Source organism: Camelus ferus, chromosome 12 (genome assembly GCF_009834535.1).
Source record: "Camelus ferus isolate YT-003-E chromosome 12, BCGSAC_Cfer_1.0, whole genome shotgun sequence".
Taxonomy (NCBI): Eukaryota; Metazoa; Chordata; class Mammalia; order Artiodactyla; family Camelidae; genus Camelus; species Camelus ferus.
In genome coordinates, this window is record NC_045707.1 from 44,896,873 (window position 1) to 44,919,578 (window position 22,706).

Genomic DNA, 22,706 nt, shown 5'->3' on the forward strand with positions numbered 1-22,706 from the left:
TATGTTAAAAATCTCAATAAAGTTTGAACTTCATGCCAAGCTCTCTCTTGTATTACAAACAAAGGTAAGTGCTTCTTCTAAGAGGTTTACTACTGGTTAAAAAGAGCTTTAAAAAAATTATATTTAAGCAGCACTATAAACTTCCTAATAATTAGAAGTATTCAAAATGGTAAAGCCCAAATAGATTACAGTGAAATTGTTTTTTAAAATATCATGGGAAAACTAGCAAAAAGTGAACTAAAATATTTATCAGAGCTATACAGATGAGTAACATGCAAAAGATTTTAAAATATAAATATTTAAAAGACCTAGAAAAAAAGATTTAAAGCTAAAGCAATAAAAGACACTGGACTGTCAAGCATGACAAGCAAAACAATGATGTCTATAAAAACAATTAGCTCATTCAAATACATTTTAAAAATTAAAATCTCTAGTAGATAAATGGTCAAAGATTGCAAAAGATAATTCACTAAAAAAGAAAATACAAAGAGTAAACACAAATATAAGGGAAAGCTGGATCAAAGAAATAAAATTAAAACAACATGCAATTTTATGAAAATTGAATTATTTTTTAAAAAACAAATAATAATGTCAAAATGACAGTAGTTTGTGGTGAAATTGGTACGTGTAGGTTGTCATCCTGGAGTACTCATTTTGGAAATCAATTTGACAATATATATTAAAAGAAAGATATGTTTGTACTTTCATTCAAATCCTACACCTTGAATTTTATCCATAGGAAATAAAAGAAAAAATATATACTCGAAGATAATGATTACATCAATATTTACAATAGCAAGAACTGGAAAATAACTAAAATACCAGTAATAAAAACTATTAGACAAATTCTGATATATGTATTGCATAGGGTATACTATAGTTTTTTTTTTTAACTGATAAACCCACAGAATAGGGCTTTTATTTGAGATGAATTAACTGTTCTCTATCCCCATCTCTGACCATCTTTAAAAAGGTCAGGATGAATGAGAAGCTGAATGACATAACCCAGGCAATCGGTTCCAGCTCTAAGTACCTTGGCTCTCATGATATCTACACCATGAGATGTTTTTTATGTTAATTCCCCAACATAATACACCTACCCTAGTCAAGCTCAGTTTCTCACTGTCTCAAAAAACTTTGCTTACTTTTGCTTCCAGGCTATGATCATGCTCTTTTCTTTTCCTTAGAATGTTTTCCCCTCATCTCCCTGTCTAATCAAATCCTGCTTATTAATCCAAAGCCATTCAAAAAAGACAGGTTCTGAGATTCGAGCTCAGATGACAACTCAGAAGCTACTCATCTTCTTCTCCCTCAATTTCAAGTTCAGTCCCTACAAAGAAACTCACAGAAAAGTGTTTATGGCCATCTAAAATAGTCAGGGCAAGGGTTAGAGAAATACAGAGCTGGGACTTAAGGAACATTCAGATTCAGAAAGGCCCAGAGAAAGACAGTTGGAGAAGGGAAAAGGCAGAAGGGAAAAAGGACAGAGGATCCCACAGGCATAATCACACCCCACTCCCCTGAGAGCCCTTAGCGTTGCCGGCCAAACGCGCTTGTGGCCCTGCCACCCCACCAGGAGGGGCTGAGTGAGGAGTTTGGACATGTAAGGAGACTGCTGTCACTTCCACACTGAGCATTATTGTCTGTGCAGGGTTCCCTAGAGTTCTTTCAAGTCCCCTCTGTCAAAACAACCAGCAATTTTCAACATACAGACTGCTCCTCAATCTGGCCCTGAGCATCAGTCACGAGCAGAGCCCTCTGATGACAGTAACCCGTGACTCCAGTGGGAAGTAAAGTGTTGTTTCAAGCCACTGAGACCTGGGGGTTGTTTGCTGCTCCAGTATAACCTAGATCCTCAGCACTGCCACGGGTGAAACTGGAAGCTGGTAAGAAAAGATGCCTCCACCTTTGAAGCTGACACCAAGACAGAAGTCCCTGCGGCATGTGAACCTTTCTCAGGCTCCTCTTCTGCCTCTTGTCCTTTAACATTACAAAACTAGGGTTGTGCGAAGGGACAAAACCTTTGAGAAAGGGATGACGTGAGGCCATGTCCAAACTGGGAAGGCATTCTTCTACTTGCCACTGGTGCAGAGATTAGGGGGCAGGATTCAATACTTAGTGACCAGGTTTAAAAGATCCAGAGAAATCACCCAAACGCACTGCAAAAAGAGTCTGAAATAGAGAAGATGTTCTGAGACTTACGGATTGTGCTTCCCTTAGGTTAACTCTTATCTTTGGCCTAAAGAAACTTTTGCTTTTTCTTCTAGATTCAAATACTCCTCTCTTGAAGATCATGACTGCCATCTGCCTCAAAAAGAAGGATATATGAAGTAACAACGGGATGCACTTTTCAATTATTAACATTAAGTACTTCATCAACTGTAGAGTGCAGTAAATTTATCGCATGAAATTTTTATACCTTTATCGTGGCCTCTGTATAATATCTTCTGGAGTCCTCCTGTGATTGTGAAGAACTCATTAATTCCAGTTGCCTTAACTCATCAATTTTAGCTAAAGCACGCCGAGCAAATGCCTATAAGCAATTAAAATAAATGCAATTCATAATAAGATAGAACGTAGTGATTAAAAATGTATCAAGACTGTATGTTTTATTCTCCCAGACATTTGATTTAATTGGTGAATTAAACTCTAGGCTGATGTTGACTATGTGTAACATGGTAGCTGTTCCATCTATCATTTCCTAAAAGCAACACTAATTTCTGTAAATCTAAAGTCAATAAAATGTCAGCTATACTAACTTCATGAATTAAGAAATTCAAAAAAGTAAGGAAAGCCAAATTCTTGGTTAAACAGTAGGTTCATATAGAATACCACTTCTCTGGCAATGCACACACTCTCACACTCACACGCACATACATCCCACTTCTCAGTGCTGTTCTCAAATCTGAAATTTTTCTACCAAAACAAGCTGTATTATCTATTCGCTTGTTCACTAACCTGTGACATCCTTAAAGGGTTTTATTCATTTTTGTATTTCTAGTACCCAACATACAGAAGTATTGATTAATAGCTGAGGAAAGGAAGGGGGCAGGCTTCCTTATTTAGTCAGATCACCATTATTATCATTCTCTGGAGATAATAGCAAAAATCTCAATCCATGTAATTGATTTTACCAGTTCTTTGAAGTATTTTGTTTATAATTTATGATTTTTCATGAAGATGCTTCTAGAACACAATAGTAACATACATACAGGGTTAAATTTTTCAACAAGAAAAAATCCCAGTAGGACTCAAATGGTCAAAACTGTGTAGACACTCTGATCCGTGACAGTTCTAACAACTGTAGAAATACGCCACAACTAGTACACTAAAATTAACTACACATATATGGTGAGTAATTTATAGATAAATAGATCAAATGTATCCTTGGCTAGAAAAAGTATTCCACGTGGGCTGTATTAAGCTATTCCCTTGCCGAAGTCCAGCCCACACTGCACTCACTAAGCTATGCACACTGGGGGCAGGGATGTGTTGCCTCAAAGGAAGGGGTGCCTGTTTCTAATTCTCACCAGGACCCCCTCCACTGACAAGCCAAGTACGGTGTACTGTGGACAGGGTGCCTTTTCTCATTTACACAGAGGTACAGCATAGGCTAACAGAAGCTCTGACCAATTAAGTTATATTTCAGGTATTCAATTCAAAAGATAGACAGGAAAAGAGGAAAAACAAGAAATAGAGTGTATTAAATAAACGGTGGCTAGAAGCAGAGAAAAGCAAGACAAATGGATGGTACGTGGTGTGGAATACAAAACTGAACAGGGAAGAAAAGTGGCTTGCATACAAGTAAACAGTGAGAAGGGAAGATACCAGAAATCTTATTCAGAAAAGGAGCAAAGACAGTGGAAGTGAATGGAGAATAAAGAAGGAAGCCGAAAATGAAGTGAGAGATCAACAGAATGGAGAAGCCAAGAAAATTTCTGCAAATAAAGACTGGCATCTTCAGAATTAAAAAGTAGCATACTTCTCCATGAATACCAGCCTGGCAGTCGTGGTAGCACTGGCAGACAGCAGTGTAAAGAGTAGCTCTCCACGTCAAGTACCTGACCGACAGGAGTGGGACTGAGGATTCCATACACATGCTGGCCCACAGGAGATATTCCAAGGCCTGAGACAGAAGGGCACAATTGAATGTATTTTCATTTTAAGCTAGTAATGATGACTTTTATTTAATATAATCAAATAATAAGTGGAGAAAACAGTTGCCATCTACTTAAACCAAAAATATCTTAAAAAATGAGTCAATGAAAAAAAAAACAAGCATTTAAAAGAAAAAGAATACCCACTCTTGAGAGTATATCCAGAGAAGACTAACTTGAAAAGACACATGCATCCCAATCTTCATAGCAGCACTATTTACACTATATATTCAATAACCAAGACATGGAAACAATGTAAACACCCATCAACAGGTGACTGAATAAAGAAGTTGTGGCATATATATATATACTATATATATAAATACACACACACAGAAAAAAAAATACTACTCAGTCATAAAAATGAATGAAATAATGCCATTTGCAGCAACATGGATGGACCTAGAGATTCTCATACTAAGTGAAGTAAGTCACACAGTATCACATGATATCACTCATATTTGGAATCTAAAAAAATGATACAAATGAACATATTCACAAAACAGAATCAAATTTACAGATATTGTTTTCTATGCCTGTAAACTTATGGTTACCAAAGGGGAAAGGAGGAGAAGGGATAAATTAGGAGTTTGGGATTAGCAGATACAAACTACTATATATAAAGTCCATAAACAACAAGACCCTACTGTATAGCACAGGGAACTACATTCAGTATCTTGTAATAACCTATAATGAAAAAAATGTGAAAATGAACATATATATATATATATATAGCATATGTATAAATGAATCACTTTGCTGTACGCCTGAAACTAATGCAACATTGTAGATCAACTATACCCCAGTAAAATTTTTTTTAATTTTAAAACCAAAAAAAAAAAAAAAGTAATGGAATAATTTAGAGAACTCAAAATCTCAAGTTAGCCATTTTAAAATGAATTTCTTCTTAGCTCCTGAAGTCCTATGAACTCAGATTACTTTTATTAACATTTATCAAATGTCAACAGGGGTGCAAAAGCTAATTCCAACAATGCAATTATTATTAGTTGGCCTCAAACTAATGTATTATTCTGAAAATAAACTGTATAGCGGGGCAGGGGAAAATGGAAAAGGCTTACAATCTGGAGCCTATCATACTTAGTGGAAATAGTCCAAGATTGGAATCAAAAAGACCTGGGCTTCAGTTCCAATTTTAATAGCTAGTAGCTTTGTTATTTTACCTCTCTACACCTCAGTTTTCTCATCTATAAAATGGGTATCCTAGCACATCACCACAGTACTAGTATGAGGAGACAGTGCACATGACATGCTAGGATGATCCTGACACAATGTAAGCAGTCCATAAAGAGTGCCTATTACCAGTGTAATTATTCCCAAGGTACAGTCTGAAACAGCATTGTGGGGAAAGGGTCACCATCGTCACTGGCCTGTCTGCTGGAATACATGTAACAGTCCCTTGTGCTAGTCTAGCTAAATAATTTTTCTCCACAGTTCCACTGATAATCTTTTTTGGACCTATTCTTCCCACAAACTCTATACTAGGAAATACTCTTTGACTATATGTATTCTGCAGTTAACTTTGTCAGTCTTTTTCCTTCCTTAAAAAATATTCTAAAAGCTCAAAGGGTAATTACACTGTATGCCTTTTATTTGATTGAATATTAGAAGCAATGTGGTCTATGCTCCACATATTGTAAGAAATATTACTGGGATGAAAATAAGAATCTATGAATGAAATATCTCAGAATATCAAATTCTAAATTCTATCTGTGGAATATCAGCCTTAACCAAGCAGGTATTCACATGTCCCCCTGGACTATTGGGATACTTGCTCACTTGTCTCCCTGTCTCGTTAAACACCTCTCTTCCTTACACATACATCCTCCTTACCTCCACTAGAGTTATCTTTCTAAGATGCAAACTGGGTTGTGTCACTCTTGTGCTTAAAACACTTCAATAGCTCTCTATTGCCTATATGACAAAGTACAAACCCTTTACAGAGTATGCAAGCAGCCTTCGTGACCTAGCCCCTGCCTTCTTGCATCATATACTTAATGCTAGTCCAAAATGCTTTTCATTCCACAAAACCTCTTAGTGGTCGGTCCAAATATGCATTTTTGCTCACTCTTTTCTCTCCATCACCTGTCTCATAAGACTCAGCTGAAACATCACCTCCACTACTAGCAGTGGTGCCTTGGACAATTTACTTAAACTCCATATGCCTCAGGTTCTTCATCTGCAAAACAGCTATAACCGTAACTATCTTACAGGATTGTTTAAGGAAGAAATGGATTAATACATGCTAAATGCTTAGAATGTAGTAAACACATAAGTGTTAGTGTTGGTAATGACGATGAAGACAGAGGAGGAGGAAGAGGAAGCAGGAGAGGTGGAAGAACAGGAGGAGGAAGAGCAGGGGGAAGAGAACTAGCCATTGAAGAAGACTTTTCCAATGTCCTTGGAGAGAAATGACCATTGCTTCAATGCTGTCTCTTATTGTGTTGTATGTATGTATATTTACGTTTGTGTGTGTATATATATATATATACATACACTGTATATAATTTACAGATTCTTATGTACACACATATTGCATGTCACATCCAATTGCATTAATGTGCTCACATGTGTGATTCCAAAATTAGACTGTGATCTCTGAAAATAACAACAGTGTGGTATTTGTTATTGTATCACCAGCACCTAGAACAAGGGCAGGTACCTAACAGGTGTTTCCAAGTGCTATTAAATGAATTCACTGAAAAACCCTAAAGTCAGCAGAAACAACCAAAGGAGAGTTAACCAGTATCCTAAATTCTCAAGAAAATAATGATAACAAATTCGGACAAAAGTATAAAGCTCCTCTTACAATAACAAAGTTGGCCTTCAATAATTGAGGAAATAATTAAAGAAAAATAAGTCTATTGTAGCAAAACCCAAAGTGAAAAGGCAAATTGCCAAAAAGGTCCAGGAGTTTCATATGTACAAAGAAAACCTATCAGATTGACAAAGCATTTAACAGTAAAAATAGATGAAATGCTGGTAACATTCAGACCCTATTACCATCTTTGGAGCCTTCAAAGACAATGTATATAACACGTGTACAAGCTGCCCAGCAGACATCTAAGAGAAAAAAGAAGCCTAAAAGACAAGAATTTTCCACTGTCTAGTCAGTTTTGATTCCAGAGGAAAAAGGACTGTTGGAAACAGAATAGAGTTTGACACAGAATTGCAATATCCCTTGCTATCCACTGGGAATGTAAGTTCACCTCACTAGAATGCAAGTTCACTTAGGAAGGAGCCCTGTCTGTCTTGTTCACTACTGGATCCCCAGTCCCCAGAACTTGATCTGGCATGTAGTAGACATGCAAAAACTATTTAACTGACTGACTGACCTTCATTTAAAGGCTGCAGTTCACGGTGCTAAATATGGAACTATTTCAAGGAATCATAGGGTCAAATGGTTGAAAGTCAACCTAATTTCATCCTCATCAACATCACCAGCATCACCACCTGATGCCCCACATCTTCCCTGCCTGAGTTCCTACCTCAAGTAACAGAAACACGCCAGGTGGCATCAGCAGACAATTCTAAACATAAACTTCTTTAATCTGAAATGAAATCCACTTTGATATGCCTCCAGAACATTCATCCTGGTTATGCCTTCTGGAATAGCACAAAACCACTCAAAACTCAACTCCCAAATTACAGCCCACCGTTAGTCTGAAAATGCCTATGCAGCCTGCCCTCTCCCCACGACAAAGATCCCCAAGCACTTCTCTGCCTCCCAGATCTGCACTTCCCTTCTCATTATGGTTGGTCTTCCACGGCTTTGCCCCAGGTGCCAATGTCCTTTAGAGTGCATGACTAGACCGTTGTAAAATGGGTCGGGGTTGCTTTATTGCAGTTTTTGCTGTTCCTGCTGTCACTGTTGTTTTTTGCTAACCTCGCCATACTGTGAAGTGACAGTGGAACTGGCATTAATAGTCATCAGAAGTCTTGAGTTTTCTCAGATCTGCTGCACAGATATCCTACTGTGGATTTTTGCATTCAGATTGTTGTGGTTTGGGGGATATGAGATTAAGCCATGCATAAATTTTCCCCCTTCATACCCAAAGCTCTCAGGATTCCTGGTATTAGAAATTCACCATTTCAAAATAAAAATAGCTTCAGTTACCAGTTGTTCACATGATATTTGGGCTTGACCTCGGACTTTGCATAAAAGACCCTAAATCACAAATTTTAGTGCCAGACAGAACCATAACCTAATGTAAGAGGACTCCCAAGTGCAGTAGTGTTCTTTCCACTACACGTGGCAACCGTCACAAAGAAGACAAAACCATCACTCCATCTAGGGCTCTGGAAAAACCATCATTCAGGTTTTAAAGATGAAAAACCATTCCAAAAACAAAACAAAAAAAACCCTCTTAATTTGTAGTAATTTTTTCTTGCTCCTAAAGAAAGAACTATTTCTATCAATTGAAAACCTGAGAGATTTCAGCATGACTACTCTGTTCATAGGAAAAAAAGCTTTGAAAAATCAAATTATAAGAGTCCACCAAGAATATGGTTCAGGTGTCAAGAAGAAAAAGCACCCATGATTAATCAGCTTGGCCACAGGATGGCACCGCAGCACCATTTATATCAGCTTACAGCCTTTGGGAAACAACCGAGAAGCAGTTTGAATTTGAAGTTTAACGGAATGTGGAAAGATCTGACATTATTGCTCAAGTCACAAATTTTACCAAACTATTTTAGTTCTGTAGTAAAATGAAACAGAAATCAGCGTTTTCTTAGAATGAATAGATTCTACTGTATTCTTTAATGTTTGCTGAGTACTATATTAGTTTTAAATGTCTCAGAAGAAACTACAGATTATACCATAAAGGAAAGCAAACTGTCGTATGTCTTCAGGGAAAGAGGCTTTAGAAATTTGCCCTCCCTCCATTCCCTAAGCTTATGCTGGTGACCTACCTCAGCACAAAAGTGTTTCCTGGGCGGGGAGGGTACAGCTCAGTGGTAGAGTGTATGCTTAGTACCCATGAGGTCCTGGGTTCAATCCCCAGTACCTTCATTTAAAAAATAATAATAATAATAAATAGATGAACTGAATTCCCTTCACCGCCTCCAAAAAAAAAAAAAAAAAGCAAAACCAAAAAAAAGTCTTTCCCACCTGGGGAAGAGCCCTGGCCAGTCTTGGTCTTCAAAATATCTTCAGTCACGTCAAAAAAAAAATTTAAGATTTCATCAGGTGCCCCCACACAGCTCCTCCGTTTGAATAGGTGAGCCAAAATAGGGTGGGTCACAGACACGATGTAGTCTAATGGTGTTAAGAGGCAGGTCAGTGAGGCACTGACTCTTGTTTCAGCTACATCTCTAACTAGGTGCACGGCCTTTAGCAAACTGACCTTTCTAATAAGCTCAGCTTCCTTATCTCTAAGATAAAGGTAGAAACAGCACCTTCTCAAAGTGCTTGTGTGAGGATTAATTGAGACAATCTGTGAAAAGTGCTTAAAAACGTACCTGATAGATGGTAAGCATTCATTCAACAAATGACGATATGATGATGGTGCCCAACTCATTAGACTATCATGGTATTACTGTGTAGGCAAAGCCCTTCACACAGTACCTAACACATAGTAGGGATTCAATAACAACAACAAACGGTAATTACAATTCCTAGATCCCATAGGAAGAGGAGTTTAGATCGCGCTGGGGTGACATGAAGAAAAGCCTGAGGATCCCACATCTATTTCTCCTTCTGTCTTATGTCGTAACAGAGTTGAACTCTAAAGTAGCTACAAAATCAGGAGGACTCAGATGTGGTTGGACTGCCGAGGTCTTGTCCCCGTTAAATGGACCCATCGAGTCCATTTATACTCTCAGCTCAGGAATCAACTCATCAGCTGAGGGCTTGAGAATTTCTGGGTGAAAATGATTAATTTCCTTGAAATTTTACTGAACAAACTGAAAGAATTTCATCCTAATCTTCAAGTGACAACTGCACAGCCACCCACCACTCCAAAATTCCTGCCTTCCTCACTCCCCTCTACTCCCATCCCACACGATTGGGGCTATAGGACTATCCTCCCTCAGCCCTTATTTTGCCAGAGAGAAACTCAAGTTATATGAAGGGGAGAGTAGATGTCTTACATAGAGTATAAATAACAGATTATTTTAAGATGACTATCACGTTAAATTAAAATTCTCTCAGTGTTAACAAGTACAAACACTAACAGTTAAATGTTGGCAAACTTTAATGGAAAAGAATATGAAAACAAATATATGTATGTATATGCATGACTGGGACATTGTGCTGTACATCAGAAAATGACACATTGTAACTGACTGTACTTCAATTAAAAAAAAATGTTGGCACAGACATCTTTGTCCTTCGAAGTTTTGCCAGACAAATGCTATAAGCAGACCAAACTATGACGGTTCTGTGAAGCAGTATTTGTTGCTACAGCAAGGTGCAATAGGACATTGCAAATTCTTTTTAGGAAATCATCTGGAATGGAATATAGAATCACTGGAATAGTCTGTATGCCAAATTGACATTATACCTGGGACGGTCTCCCTTCATTTTAATTCAAAAAGCTGGTACAGAGTTTGTTCAAGTCACTGTCAATAACAAAGCTTTTAGATGTGAGGAACAAAACACAGAGAGAACACACAATGTTATCCATTAAGTATGCAAATATCTTTGCTTCTACATTTTTTAAGCATTGTCAACTTTTAAGATACTAGGCTGTGTTTTGAGGAAGTAAGGAAAAAAATATCTGTCCCAAGGATTAGAGTATTCAGAGCAAGGTCTTGCATGCCATGGAGAAGACTAAAGTAGTAATGTTGCAGATGTCAGCAACAATTCAAGCCTGGTCTCAAGGGGAGTATATTTTCCCTTCTTGGCCCACATTTCAATGACTGGACAATGAACACAGGGAATAAATGTGTCTCCTGCAGACAGAAGTGTTACCAACATGGTAAGAAAGTCAACAGAAGTGTCAGCCACTTCCTTGAGCCAAAACTGAGCAGTGAGTACTGGTCACTGAGAATCTCATAAAATAGTCAGCTCATTTAAACAAGTAGTATCTGGGCCATAAGTACAGCCCAAGCTCTTTAGGCAAAATGTGGTCCAAGCTCCACAGCATGATATACCCAGACTGACCACAGTTTATCATCCAAATCAGGACACTTCTATAAGTGAAAGTGGCACTATTAGTAATACTCCAGGACAACAGGCATAAACCAGAATGGCCGTAGGAAAGCCGGAATGGATGGGCATCCTACCTAGAGAAAGTGTCATTTTTGACAGGTTATGACATATCTGAGAGAACAATGGACACTGGAGAAATACTTACCAATTTCGGAATTTCTTTCTTTTCATTAATACGTTATTGTTTGCACTTTTACATATGATTATGTTAAAGTAAAACTAAAACTAAAGTAAAACTAAGAACAGTAAACATATCCACTAAATTTTGTTATATAATTCACTAAATATTCTTTGTGTAGCAACCAATGCTAATAAAAACCCTAAGAAAAAAGGAAATTCTATCAGTAAATTTCTTACCTTGGAGGAGTGACCTATGATCATCAGTTTTCTGCAAATGGTGTAAATATAAATGGTACCTAAGTGAAGAAAAAGATTAACATGTTACAAAGGACAGAATTTAATATTGCAATTTCTGTAGTTTAAGTTGGTATTTCTCAAAACAAGTGATCTCATGAGAAAATCTGTTAATGGTTAGAGAATTATAATCATAAATTTTTTGTAACTTATAGCCAAATCATTAAAAGAACTAATATGACAATTATATGTTGACACAAATCTTTTAGTCTCATTTTAAAGGGAGTTTAAGTTTTGAGGTATATTGAACAAAAGAATATTTTAGTAGCATAATTTATGTACTTAGAAGTTTCATTAATTCATACCAAATGTTATCATTTCCCATGGTTTCCTCGCAGTTGAAAAACTAAAGATTTGTCTCCAAATAAGATAGGATACATATTTAATCGGTGTGACACAATACTCAACAAGGAAACTCAATTTAAAAATCATAATGCTTAACAGGTTGCACTATATTCATTCACAGTCCCATATAATATTTATCCCATTATTAAGGTATGCTCTATAGGCATTCTAATGAAAAACACCACTTACAGCTCCTATTTAAGATCATTCAAGTATGATTTGTCAGGCAGTTAATTAAATAAGAGAAGGCTCATTTCAAGCAGGGTTTCGAGGACAGGGAGGGAATAACATCACCGTACATCTTTCTGTATATGAAGAATATTATGTGTTATAAACAGACCCCAAAAGACAGTACAACATGCTTTAAAAAGGCATGTAATTACAATGACAAGCAGTCTAAATATTTTCTGTGAAATATCTAATCTAAAATTCATAACCACCAAAATTCAACAATTATGAATCCTAGGTTCACATTTGAACTTTAAAAGCTTTTGAGAAAACAGCATCTGCTCCAAAACACACACCCCTTGATGAAAACACACCTGCAAGCATAACTAACATTAATTACACAAATCAGTGACCAACAAAAACTTGAAGAAAATCTTAAAACACTTAGAGTACCACAAACTTCACAGAGAATGCAACAAGTCCTTAGCATTCAAGGGCTTGGCATTCTTGGTATGCCTGCTCCCACCACAGGGGGTGATTTATTTCCTGTGAGATGCCCCAGGGAAGAAACCACTCCTCTAGTAGCAACAGCTCAGGCTCAGCACTCTTATCTCAGCTTGGCCTTCTTGCCCTCTGTATTTAATCTTTAAAAATGAAACTGTGCAACTGCATCTTAGGGAAAAAACATACAAAAAAGAGTCACAAAGTAAGGATATGCACAGGAAACACATGACTCTCCAAAGAACATGCAACTCAGGTGTAGGACAAGAAAGGGCCCAAACATTCAGCAGTGAGAACTCTGGAATTTCAGAAGGCCCTGGGACACCACCCTCAAGAATGAAAGGGCCCTATGTATTTCAAAGATGCACCTTTGACCTTTGCAGCCCTAGCACTTCCTGACTATAATTGAATCCTTCTTTGATGGTTTAGGACCTTGGAATAGCTCACAGATTCCCACTGCAGAAGCCCGATAGAGTAAATGATACAAAATGGAATAGAGTGAATCTTTACAAGCTCAGGATATCTTTGGAAGTTTGTTTTGCCTTATTTTTAACCAAATTCCGAATATGAGTTTACTACCTTGTCATGTGATTTCTTTTCATCAGAGATGGCCATTGCCGAAATAATCTATCTGAGGGTTGAAATTAGTTGGGCTCAGGTTAGTTGAGAAGCAAGGTGTTAGCCAATATTCATTCACCCAGTTCAATTTCATGAAAGAACCAAGATTGGTTAAACATCTTAAGAAACCAAGGGTGTGTATGTTTAATCATCAATTAAGAGTAAAGAAAAAAAGTGTTAATGTCTAACTGGAAAAGTCAAATGTTGCTGAGAAATGGACTGCAAGTCCATTTATTTTTTTCATGACCTAAATTCCAAAGTTCTAGAACTACAAGGTCTTTGCAGTTGCTCATCCCTAGGTGACATGCCCTTTCCCCGAACAGCCAGACATCTCATTCAGGTGTTTACTGGAAACTCATCTCAGGCCAGGTCTTCCCAGACTGTTCCATTTAAACCTGCAGGCTGGCCTGTGCTCGCCTCTTCCCTTCTCAGCTTTATTTTCCTCCATGGCACTCATCACTAGCAGATACACCATTTAGTTTTGATCTGTTTATCGTCTCTCTGAAGCATTATGTAAGCATGAGAACAGGGTTTTTGTCTGTCATTCACTCCTGTGTCCCGTGCATCTAAAACAATGCCTGGTACTTAGCAAGTTTAAGATGAATTAATTAAAACAGGGACAGCAGTTAGTGAAACTAAGTATATTTATCTCCCACAATCCAGCAATCCCACTCTTGGGCATAATTCCCAGAAAACACTCACACATGTCTATAAGAGGACACAGACAAAGATACTCATTGCAGAATTATTTGTGCAATTAGAGAGGGAGGGCAAACCGGTGCTCATCCCTACGGGTGTCTGGAATACAATTCAGCAGGCAGAGTCAACAAACTAGATTTACATATACAGACGTGGTTAGATTCTAAAACCATAGTATTGAGTGGAAAAATATTTAGGAAACAGAATAAAATCTAGAACATGATGTGATATGTACAAAGAAAAAGCACACACCAGAAAAAGGATGTAGAAGATATATAAATTGTTCAATTTTTTTTTTTTTTAAGAATACTAGGGGAGGGAGGAGGTACACGATCTTAAAAGGACTTCAGATAGGGAGTGCACCACTTTCACCTCTCCAGCAAAGCATGACGTTAGGGCCCAGCCCCTAGGCCTCTCACTCTTTCTTGAGCATGGAACCTCTTTTCCTGCTCGGTCCCTGCCAAGATGTATGAGCAATTCAGGTGGAGAGATGGCTGTGGCTACTTTAAGGATGATGAGGCACGAAAGCTTAACAATCACTGGACTGAAAAATTTCTTCCAAAGTCAGCCTCATCTCTGGCAGCAAATGTAAGGTCTAATTACAATCAAAATGTCAAAAAAATTATTTGGGGAGAGTGAGGAAGGAAAAGGCTAGGAAACGTACTGTCAGTTGCCATGGATGAGAGAAAATCCAATATGTTTCTTTCAAGTTATTCTGTCCTGGTCTAATGCACACAGAACACACTGTCATTATTTTTCTTTTAAGAACATGTTATCCAGAGAACAATATTGTAGGTGACTTGCTGTAACTTCAAATTGTAACTTTAAAGAGAATTTTAATTGAATTTAAATTGTAATTCTTATAAGGGAAAAACAAATGCTATGTTTTGATAGCTAAGATTCATTTCATCAGACATACATAATGCATATATATGTACAGATGTGAATTGATACAATGTGTGTGTGTATATATATATATATATATATATAAATATGTTACACACACACACAAATACATGCACATTCTCAGAGCTCCTCATTCAAAAACAAGTAGGAGGAGAAGGTTGATTTGTAGAAAGCCCTAGTCACTGGCCAAAGTATTTGAGGAGAGGACCAATAAATGGATAATGCTTAGAACCAATCTAACCTGCAGGGGTCCTCTTATCCTTCTCCATTTATACTTATTAACTGTGGCCCCTGCTTTATATGTATGTGAAACTGATTATCCCCAGAGCCTCTGACCCTCTCTTGGGCAGAAAACCCAAAGACATGCTTTGTAAGTCCCTGTTCATGAGAACAAAACAAAATGTAATAAAAATGTAAAAAACCCCACAATTGTCCTATTATGAAATTAACATGTTTTAAATCACAAGGTGATCAAGTCACCATCAAACTTGGTGTCTGAAAGACACCATGAAAAATAAAACACATTGACAGATACCATTGAAGATAATCCAGCAAAGGTGCTCCTGTGGCAAAGCCACCTGCATGATGAGTCTTAAGGAGGACAAGATATGCAGACACTGGATCACAGACTCTTTATTCTGCAGGTTTGTATCACTGTCACAGACCAGCTGGTAGTTGCAAATATTTTTGCCATTTAAGGCATGAAACTGAAACACATGAGACAAAAATAAGAATATAAGTAAGGTTTATGCAATTTAGAAAAGCACTTCTTAAAATGTAAAAAACTAAAATGGAAACAGTTCTGCTTAATTCATTCAATAGATTAGTATAGTGTGATAGACTGAATGCTTGTGTCCTCCCTAAATGTATACATTGAATCCTGATCCCCAGTGTGACATTTGGGAGGTAAGGTGATTAGGTGATGAAGGTGGAGCCCTCATGAATGGGATTAATGCCTTTATAAAAGAGACCCTTAAGAGAGCTTCCTGATGCCATCTGCCATATGAGGGCACAGGGGAAGAAAGGCATCTCTGAACCAGGAAGCGAGCCCTCAGCAGACGCCGAATCTTCCAGGACCCTGATGCTGGACTTCTCAGCCTTCAGAACTGTGAGCAGTTAAGTGTTTTTTAAGCCATCCAGTCTCTGGATTTTTGTTATAGCAGCCTTAACAGACTAATATATAGAAAGAAACATGGTAAAATCGGTTTCTTCAAGGCATCCCTTTAGTTAAGATTACCTTTTCTTAGTCAAAAAGAAAATTTCAAAAGCCAAAAGAAAAAAAGGTACAAAATCCTATCTCCAAGAATATAGAATTGAATCAACTTTTATAAACTCCCCCAATGGCATTTTAACTGATTGATTCAGATTAATTATTACCATTAACATAATTCATTCAGCAAATGTTTGTGGGCACCTCTGTTTGCCATACCCTGTTAAGCAACAGGGACTGGAAGGTGAGGAAGACCCAGCCCCTGCTCTTCACTGAGGGAAAAGCACTCCAGGCACACATGGTGTTAAGTTGTGGTGGTCACTGAATTGAAAGTCTTTTAAGTTGGATGAGAAGGTTTAAGATAAAAAGATTAGGTTATAGAGGTGATCCATGGTCAGAACATGGAGAGCTTGCATACCATTCCAAGGAATATGGACTACAGCCAAAGGGCAATGGAGTAAAATTATTTGTTTTACACTTTACAAATTCTGTCAAAAATGTGGAAGACAAAAAGCACAGGGGCTACAGAGCTATACACAGGAGGCTAGGAGAGATCAAAGTCCTCTGAGATTGTCCAGAAAGAACAGGGCCCTGAAGTGAGGCCCTGGAGATGGGGATGAAGGGACAGGAAAGACTCAAGTCTTGTCTGAGTCAGGGGGGTTCAGTGGCCAATCAGAACTGCGAAGTAAGGGAGAGGAGATCTGAAATGATTTCCTGTTTGGGTGACTGGCTGGAGCCAATCATGGAAGAAAGAAGATGAGTTCAGTTCGGGACATGTTGAGTGTGAGACATTTATAACGTTAACTATATAGCTGGGGAGTTCAGAAGAGAGATTTTGGCTAAAGAATCAGTAGTACCACTGAAGCTGTGGGAGTGGACACTCTTACTAATATAAATGGGCCTTACTCTACCATGCATACTTCTTGGATACATGTATACTATTTCCAGACACTGCTGTTGGTTCCACAGAAGAAGATATTTATTGAATGCATCTGCATGTTGGAATAGTTCTTATTTTCGAAGTACTCTCTTTTTTAGAAGTGGATAATGAAACCTAGTATTTTTTTAGTGTTAGGCCCTATTCTAAGCCTTTCATTATCTCAGCAATCCTTAAAAAAAAAATCGTATGAGGTAGGTCTTATTATTACTTCTGTTTTACAGATGGGGAAACTGAGGGACAGAGAAATTACACACTCCTCCAAGGTCCCACAGGAGAAATGGTCCAGCAGCTCTCTGAGCCCAGGCAGACTGGCTCCAGAGACCAAAATCTCACCAACTCTGTCATGGTGCCTCACTGTACTACATACAGTGGGGATCATTAAAAAAATTTTAAATATCTGCACAAACTTTGCTGTTAATATTTTGAGAGTAAATTTTTCATGATTACTCCTTCAACCATGATCACCATGCATTTTCTCCCAAAATCTATTTCTAAAAGCCTCTAGTTCTGCATTGTCAAGTTCCTCCTGGACTAATTTTTCAATCCGTTTATTCTCTCATGCATTCATTTTACACATATTTGATGAGAACCGCAGTGTGCCAGCGCTGTGCCAGAACCTCAAACTTAGAATGTGAAAAGCCAAATTCTTCATATCTTTTCACACCCAGTCCTGCTGGCACACTCTTAACATTGGCTTCATTGCCTTCTGCCTCCAGTCTTTTTCCTGGTAACCTATTCTGTGTACTGCTTCTAGAATAATAATTCTGACTATAACACTTTAATTTATTCATTCATTCAATAAACCCATGCCAGGCAATATTTTAGGCACTAGAGCTTAGACATTCAGAACAGTCTCTGTCCTCATGAAGTTCACATTCTAGAAGTGGAGACAGGTGATAAAAAAATTAAGTGGTATAGCACAGGGAAATATATACAAGATCTTGCAGTAGCTCACAGCAAAATAAAAATGTGACAATGAATATATGTATGTTCATGTATAACTGAAAAACTGTGCTCTACACTGGAATTTGACACAACATTGTAAAATGACCATAACTCAATAAAAAAAGTTTTAAAAAAATAAAAATAGAAATAAACTAAGTGTATCCAGTGATAAGTGATATAAAGAAAAATAAAGCAGGGAGTGCAAGAGACATGAGGGAAGGGAGAAATGACCCATGCAAATATCTAGGATAAAAGCTTTCCAAACAGTAGAGCCCACCAGGGCTCTGGCACTAGGCTAGAGAGGCTGCGTGGAAGCAGGATAACACAACACACAGCATGAGAGATGGAGGCCTGAACCAGGGTGGTAGAGGAAGAGCCTTCAAAGTGCAAACTCTCAAGCTTTTCATTAAGTCCTCTTCCCAGTGGGACACTGAGATACTGTGATTTCTAAGAAATATGTATTTGGTCATTCAGATGGCCAAAATATATTTCTCATATATATTTGGTCTTTATCCACAGTTCCTAGCTCACAGCTCCCAAGACCTTGGAATTATAGGAGGGTATAACTTGAGTGGCACAGTGCATGCCCAGTATGCACAAGGTCCTGGGTTCAATACCCAGTGCCTACATTTAAATAAATAAACAAATAAACCTAATTACCTCCCCACTCTAAAAAAAAAAAACTAGGAAATTGCCTAAATGTTGCTTGTGACAAAGATTTATTTTGCTATGTTAATGAGGTGACTTTTGGAAAGTGCCTAAGGATGGGGGCTGGTTGCCACTGGAGCCAACCTTGTGATTAGATGATTAGAACTTTCAATCCCACCCCCAACCTCCAAAGAGGGGAGAAGGCTGGAGGTTGAATCACTAATGGCTACTGATGGTGATTCAATCAATCATAACTATGTAATAAAGCTTCTATAAAACAGGAAAGATGGGGTTCCGAGAGCTTCCAGGATGGTGAACTCATGGAGGTGCTGGGAGAGTGGCACTTTGAGCGAGCATGGAAGCTCCACACCCCTTTCCCATGCCTTGCCCTGTGCATCTCTTCCATCCAGCTGTTCCTGAGTTATATCCTTTAATAATAAACTGACAAGTCAGTAAGTAAAATGTTTCTATGTGCTCTATGAGCCGCTCTAGCAAATTAATCAAACCCAAGGAGGGGGTTGTGGAAACCTCTGATTTACAGCCAGTTTGTCAAAAGTGCAGGTAACAATCTGGGCTTGCGACTGGCACCTTAAGTGGGGGTGGGGTGGGCTAGGGCAGGGAGTGCTCTTGTAAGACTAAACCCTTAACCTGTGAAATCTGACACTTCCGGGTAGGTAGTCAGAATTAAGCTGAACTGTAGGATACCCAGCTGGTGTCCCAAGAATTGCTTGCTGGTGTCAGGACACCACCCTCACTCCCCCTACCCCTGCCACACACACATAACTTGTGATCCGTGCCAGACACAATTTAGATACCAACTTACATTGCCCAGTGTTCCCATTCATACACTTATAGTACAACCAAGCTGAACTGACAAGTGTGCCCTCAAACACACCTCGAGATTTTCTGCTTATTAAAGCACATCTTGTTTCCAAGACCTTGAATGATTATTAAATTTGGAAGGACATAGCTTTGGAGTCAGACTGATTAGGGTTCAAACACCAACACTGCTCACTGCCTTAAGTGGGCTGGGTTTCTTAATCTCTGATAAGCCTCAGTTTCTTCACCTACAAAAGGGGCGTAATAGTACCCACCTCTCTGCAACGGGACTGCAAGATGACAATTCACATAATGCATTTAGAAGACTACCTAGCACATGGCAACTGCTCAACCAGTGCATCAACAGTAACAATGAACATAATAATACAGGTACACTAGAAAAAAGCACAATATTTTGTATCAAAAGATCTATTTTGCATCTCCAGAACCACTAGTTGTTGTACTGTGTGAATAGCTCTCTTTTTCTCTTTTGTAAAACAGGGATAATAACAGTATCTAACTCAGAGTTACGGTGAGGATCAAATATGTTTTCCAAAGCACTTTGTAAACTAAAAGCATTCTATCAATATTAGTTATTACTGTCTACTAGATACATGAATGATTATAGTGACACGATCTCCAAAGTATCTTTACAAAATTTAATAAAGGCACTTTCTTATCCAGAGCAAAAATATTTATTAAGCAACTCACAGCAAAAAGGTAACTTTTGTGCTAAGCAAATAAAAGACATTTAGAAGCTGTCAACTAAAGGATGTACTATTGCACACTTAACCATAAATGGTAGCTATTTTAGCTACTGCTTTCATCTTACTGTATGCGCAGCAGTTTTGTCTCCAAAGCCTTTTGGAAAAAAGACAGTTTTGAACTGGTTCACATCTGCTTTATTCTCGTCAAATTTGATGCTGAACTGCTGAAGATACCTCCCATAGCACTGTAAAAGGGCCAATTTATATTCCTGTAATAAAAAGAGGACTTGGTGAAAGTTTCAAAATATAATTTGGCTTGTCCTTACTAAAATTAAATAATATTTGTATTAACAGTGTCGATGTTCATTATTACTATCACCATCCCGTCACTACTACTATCACTACTACCTTTTCCATACATATACTATGTGACAGACACTGACCGTGGCAATTTACGTGCATTATTTCACTTAATTTTCCTCACAACAAGCCTATTATGAGATGAGACCATCATGTCCTCAAAGATGGGACTATTCACTAGGGCAACATGTGCGGTAATTATCTGTATATACTCAAAATCCAAAAGATTCAGCTTCAACAGATCATGGTAAACCACCTACTCAGTGAGAGGGGTAGACAAGCTGCATGACCAACCTTGCTTCTCAGATACCTCCTAGGCTCCGAGAAAAAATTTTTAAATGAAGGAAGGGAGGGAGGGAAAGAGGGAGGAAGGAAGGAAGAGAAGGGGAAGGGAGGGAAGAGAAGGGGAGGGGAGGGAGGAAGGAAAGAAGGAAAAAAGAAAGGTGATAGAGGAAGGAGGGGAACAAGGGAGGGGGAAATAAGGAGAGAAAGGAGGAAAAAAGTGGAAGGAGGGAGAAAAGAAGGGAGAGAGAAAGAAAAAAGGAAAGAAAAATACAGACGGATGAAAGAAGATACAAAATGTGGGTGATGAGCTGGTTCTCTCACCTGTCAACAGTCTCTGAAGTTCTATCTATACAAATTTTAAAAGTCTGAGCTATTGTTAGTTACGATTCTCATTAGTTCTAATTCATGCTTACGTTTCCATCGCAAAGTCAGATGCATCATGACTGTAGCCCACAGGGCACAGTTCACCTGGAGAGTTTCAGGGCGGTGGATGTGAGCAGCTAGCTCTGCCCATGACTCAGTGGCAACCCTTCCTCTGCTTCCTCCCCTGCAACTGTGTTTCCAGGAAAAGCAACTGCCCGGGGTATGAACTGCCTATTGGGTTACCTCGCCCCTTAGGAAGCATGCACAGTCAAACGCTGCTTTGTTTCTATTTCTATTGACTTGTTGGTTACTTGCTTACTAATTAATTCTGAATCGTTTCGGTTCTAATGTGATTCAGATAATAAGTTCAAACCTGGGTTCAAAACAAGAGCAATCCAACAAAATGATCTTTATTGTAAAATAAAAAATAAACAGAGTCTAGCAACCATAGTAACTACTCGTATCTGTTTCCAGGATTACAAATATCTTCCCTGGCCCACTCTCCCATCAGTGAAAAGTAGATAAAAAAAACATTTCTTTGTTCCTAAAAGTAAAATTTTAAAATATCCTTTCTAAATATTCTGAATCTTTAGCCACTACCCATAGTCAAGTTGCTTTATCAACTCCTAACACGCTCCTTCTTCCCTACACCGTTAGACTCTCTACCCACCCGGATACGCCTCAAACCACCCCAAGCTGTAGACCAGCAGTTTCTCATATTGAAGAGAAGCATAAAAACGGAGAGGGAGCACTCTACTAATTCTTATCAAAACTGCTATTCCACTTCACATGAATACAGCTTACAAGTTGGATCTCATCTGAGGTTCTGTTTGTTTGTTTGTTTTTCTGTAGTTTTCCAAACTCTGCATTTTCAAGTTTCTAAGAACCATGGTCCAATTATATAGAGCTAAGGTGAGTCTCTAAATTTGGCAACAGAAAATAGATTTTTAGTGCTTCATTGTGAAAGTTCCTTCACATCTTATCCTCCATTTGGTAAGTTTTCCTCCCTAGTCCAGAAGCATTCAAGTCCAGAAAAGAGAAGTGGAGGAGGAAAATTAAGCTGAGAAACTGAAGATTGAAAAAAGACGTGAAACTGTGCCCCACAGAGTGACCAAGGGCAGATAACTAATAGAAATTCTTGAGCTTGTCTTACAGAACGACAGATAAGGGAAGAGCCTGTAAAAAATCCTTTTGCTTGCAAACTGCCTTCACTGATTAAGCTCACTTCAGTTATTTTTCCCCCTTTCTTTCTTTTTCTCTCTCTTTAACTGCATACCTTCCCAGCTCCGCGCGGTCCAGCTTGTTCAGAAAAACTTAGCGACGGCTCTTGCCCAGCGCGAGCCAGCAAAGACTGGTTGGGACCACCAACCCTAAAACTGAGCCTGCGCAAGTGTCTGATGACGTTGGAGGGCGCAAAACTCCGCCCTCCGAACGTGCCAAGCGTGCC

At 38.4% G+C, this 22,706-nt stretch overlaps 1 protein-coding gene across 1 annotated transcript in view; it reads right to left on the minus strand.

Moving 5' to 3' along the window:
- The window catches only part of CFAP54 (cilia and flagella associated protein 54), a 243,457-nt gene that overhangs the window by 212,376 nt on the left and 8,375 nt on the right, over nt 1–22,706 (minus strand). The window contains 6 exon segments of the mRNA XM_032493588.1: nt 2,203–2,304; nt 2,420–2,533; nt 3,983–4,126; nt 11,689–11,747; nt 15,518–15,689; nt 20,377–20,520. Coding sequence (XP_032349479.1) covers nt 2,203–2,304; nt 2,420–2,533; nt 3,983–4,126; nt 11,689–11,747; nt 15,518–15,689; nt 20,377–20,520 — 735 coding nt within the window.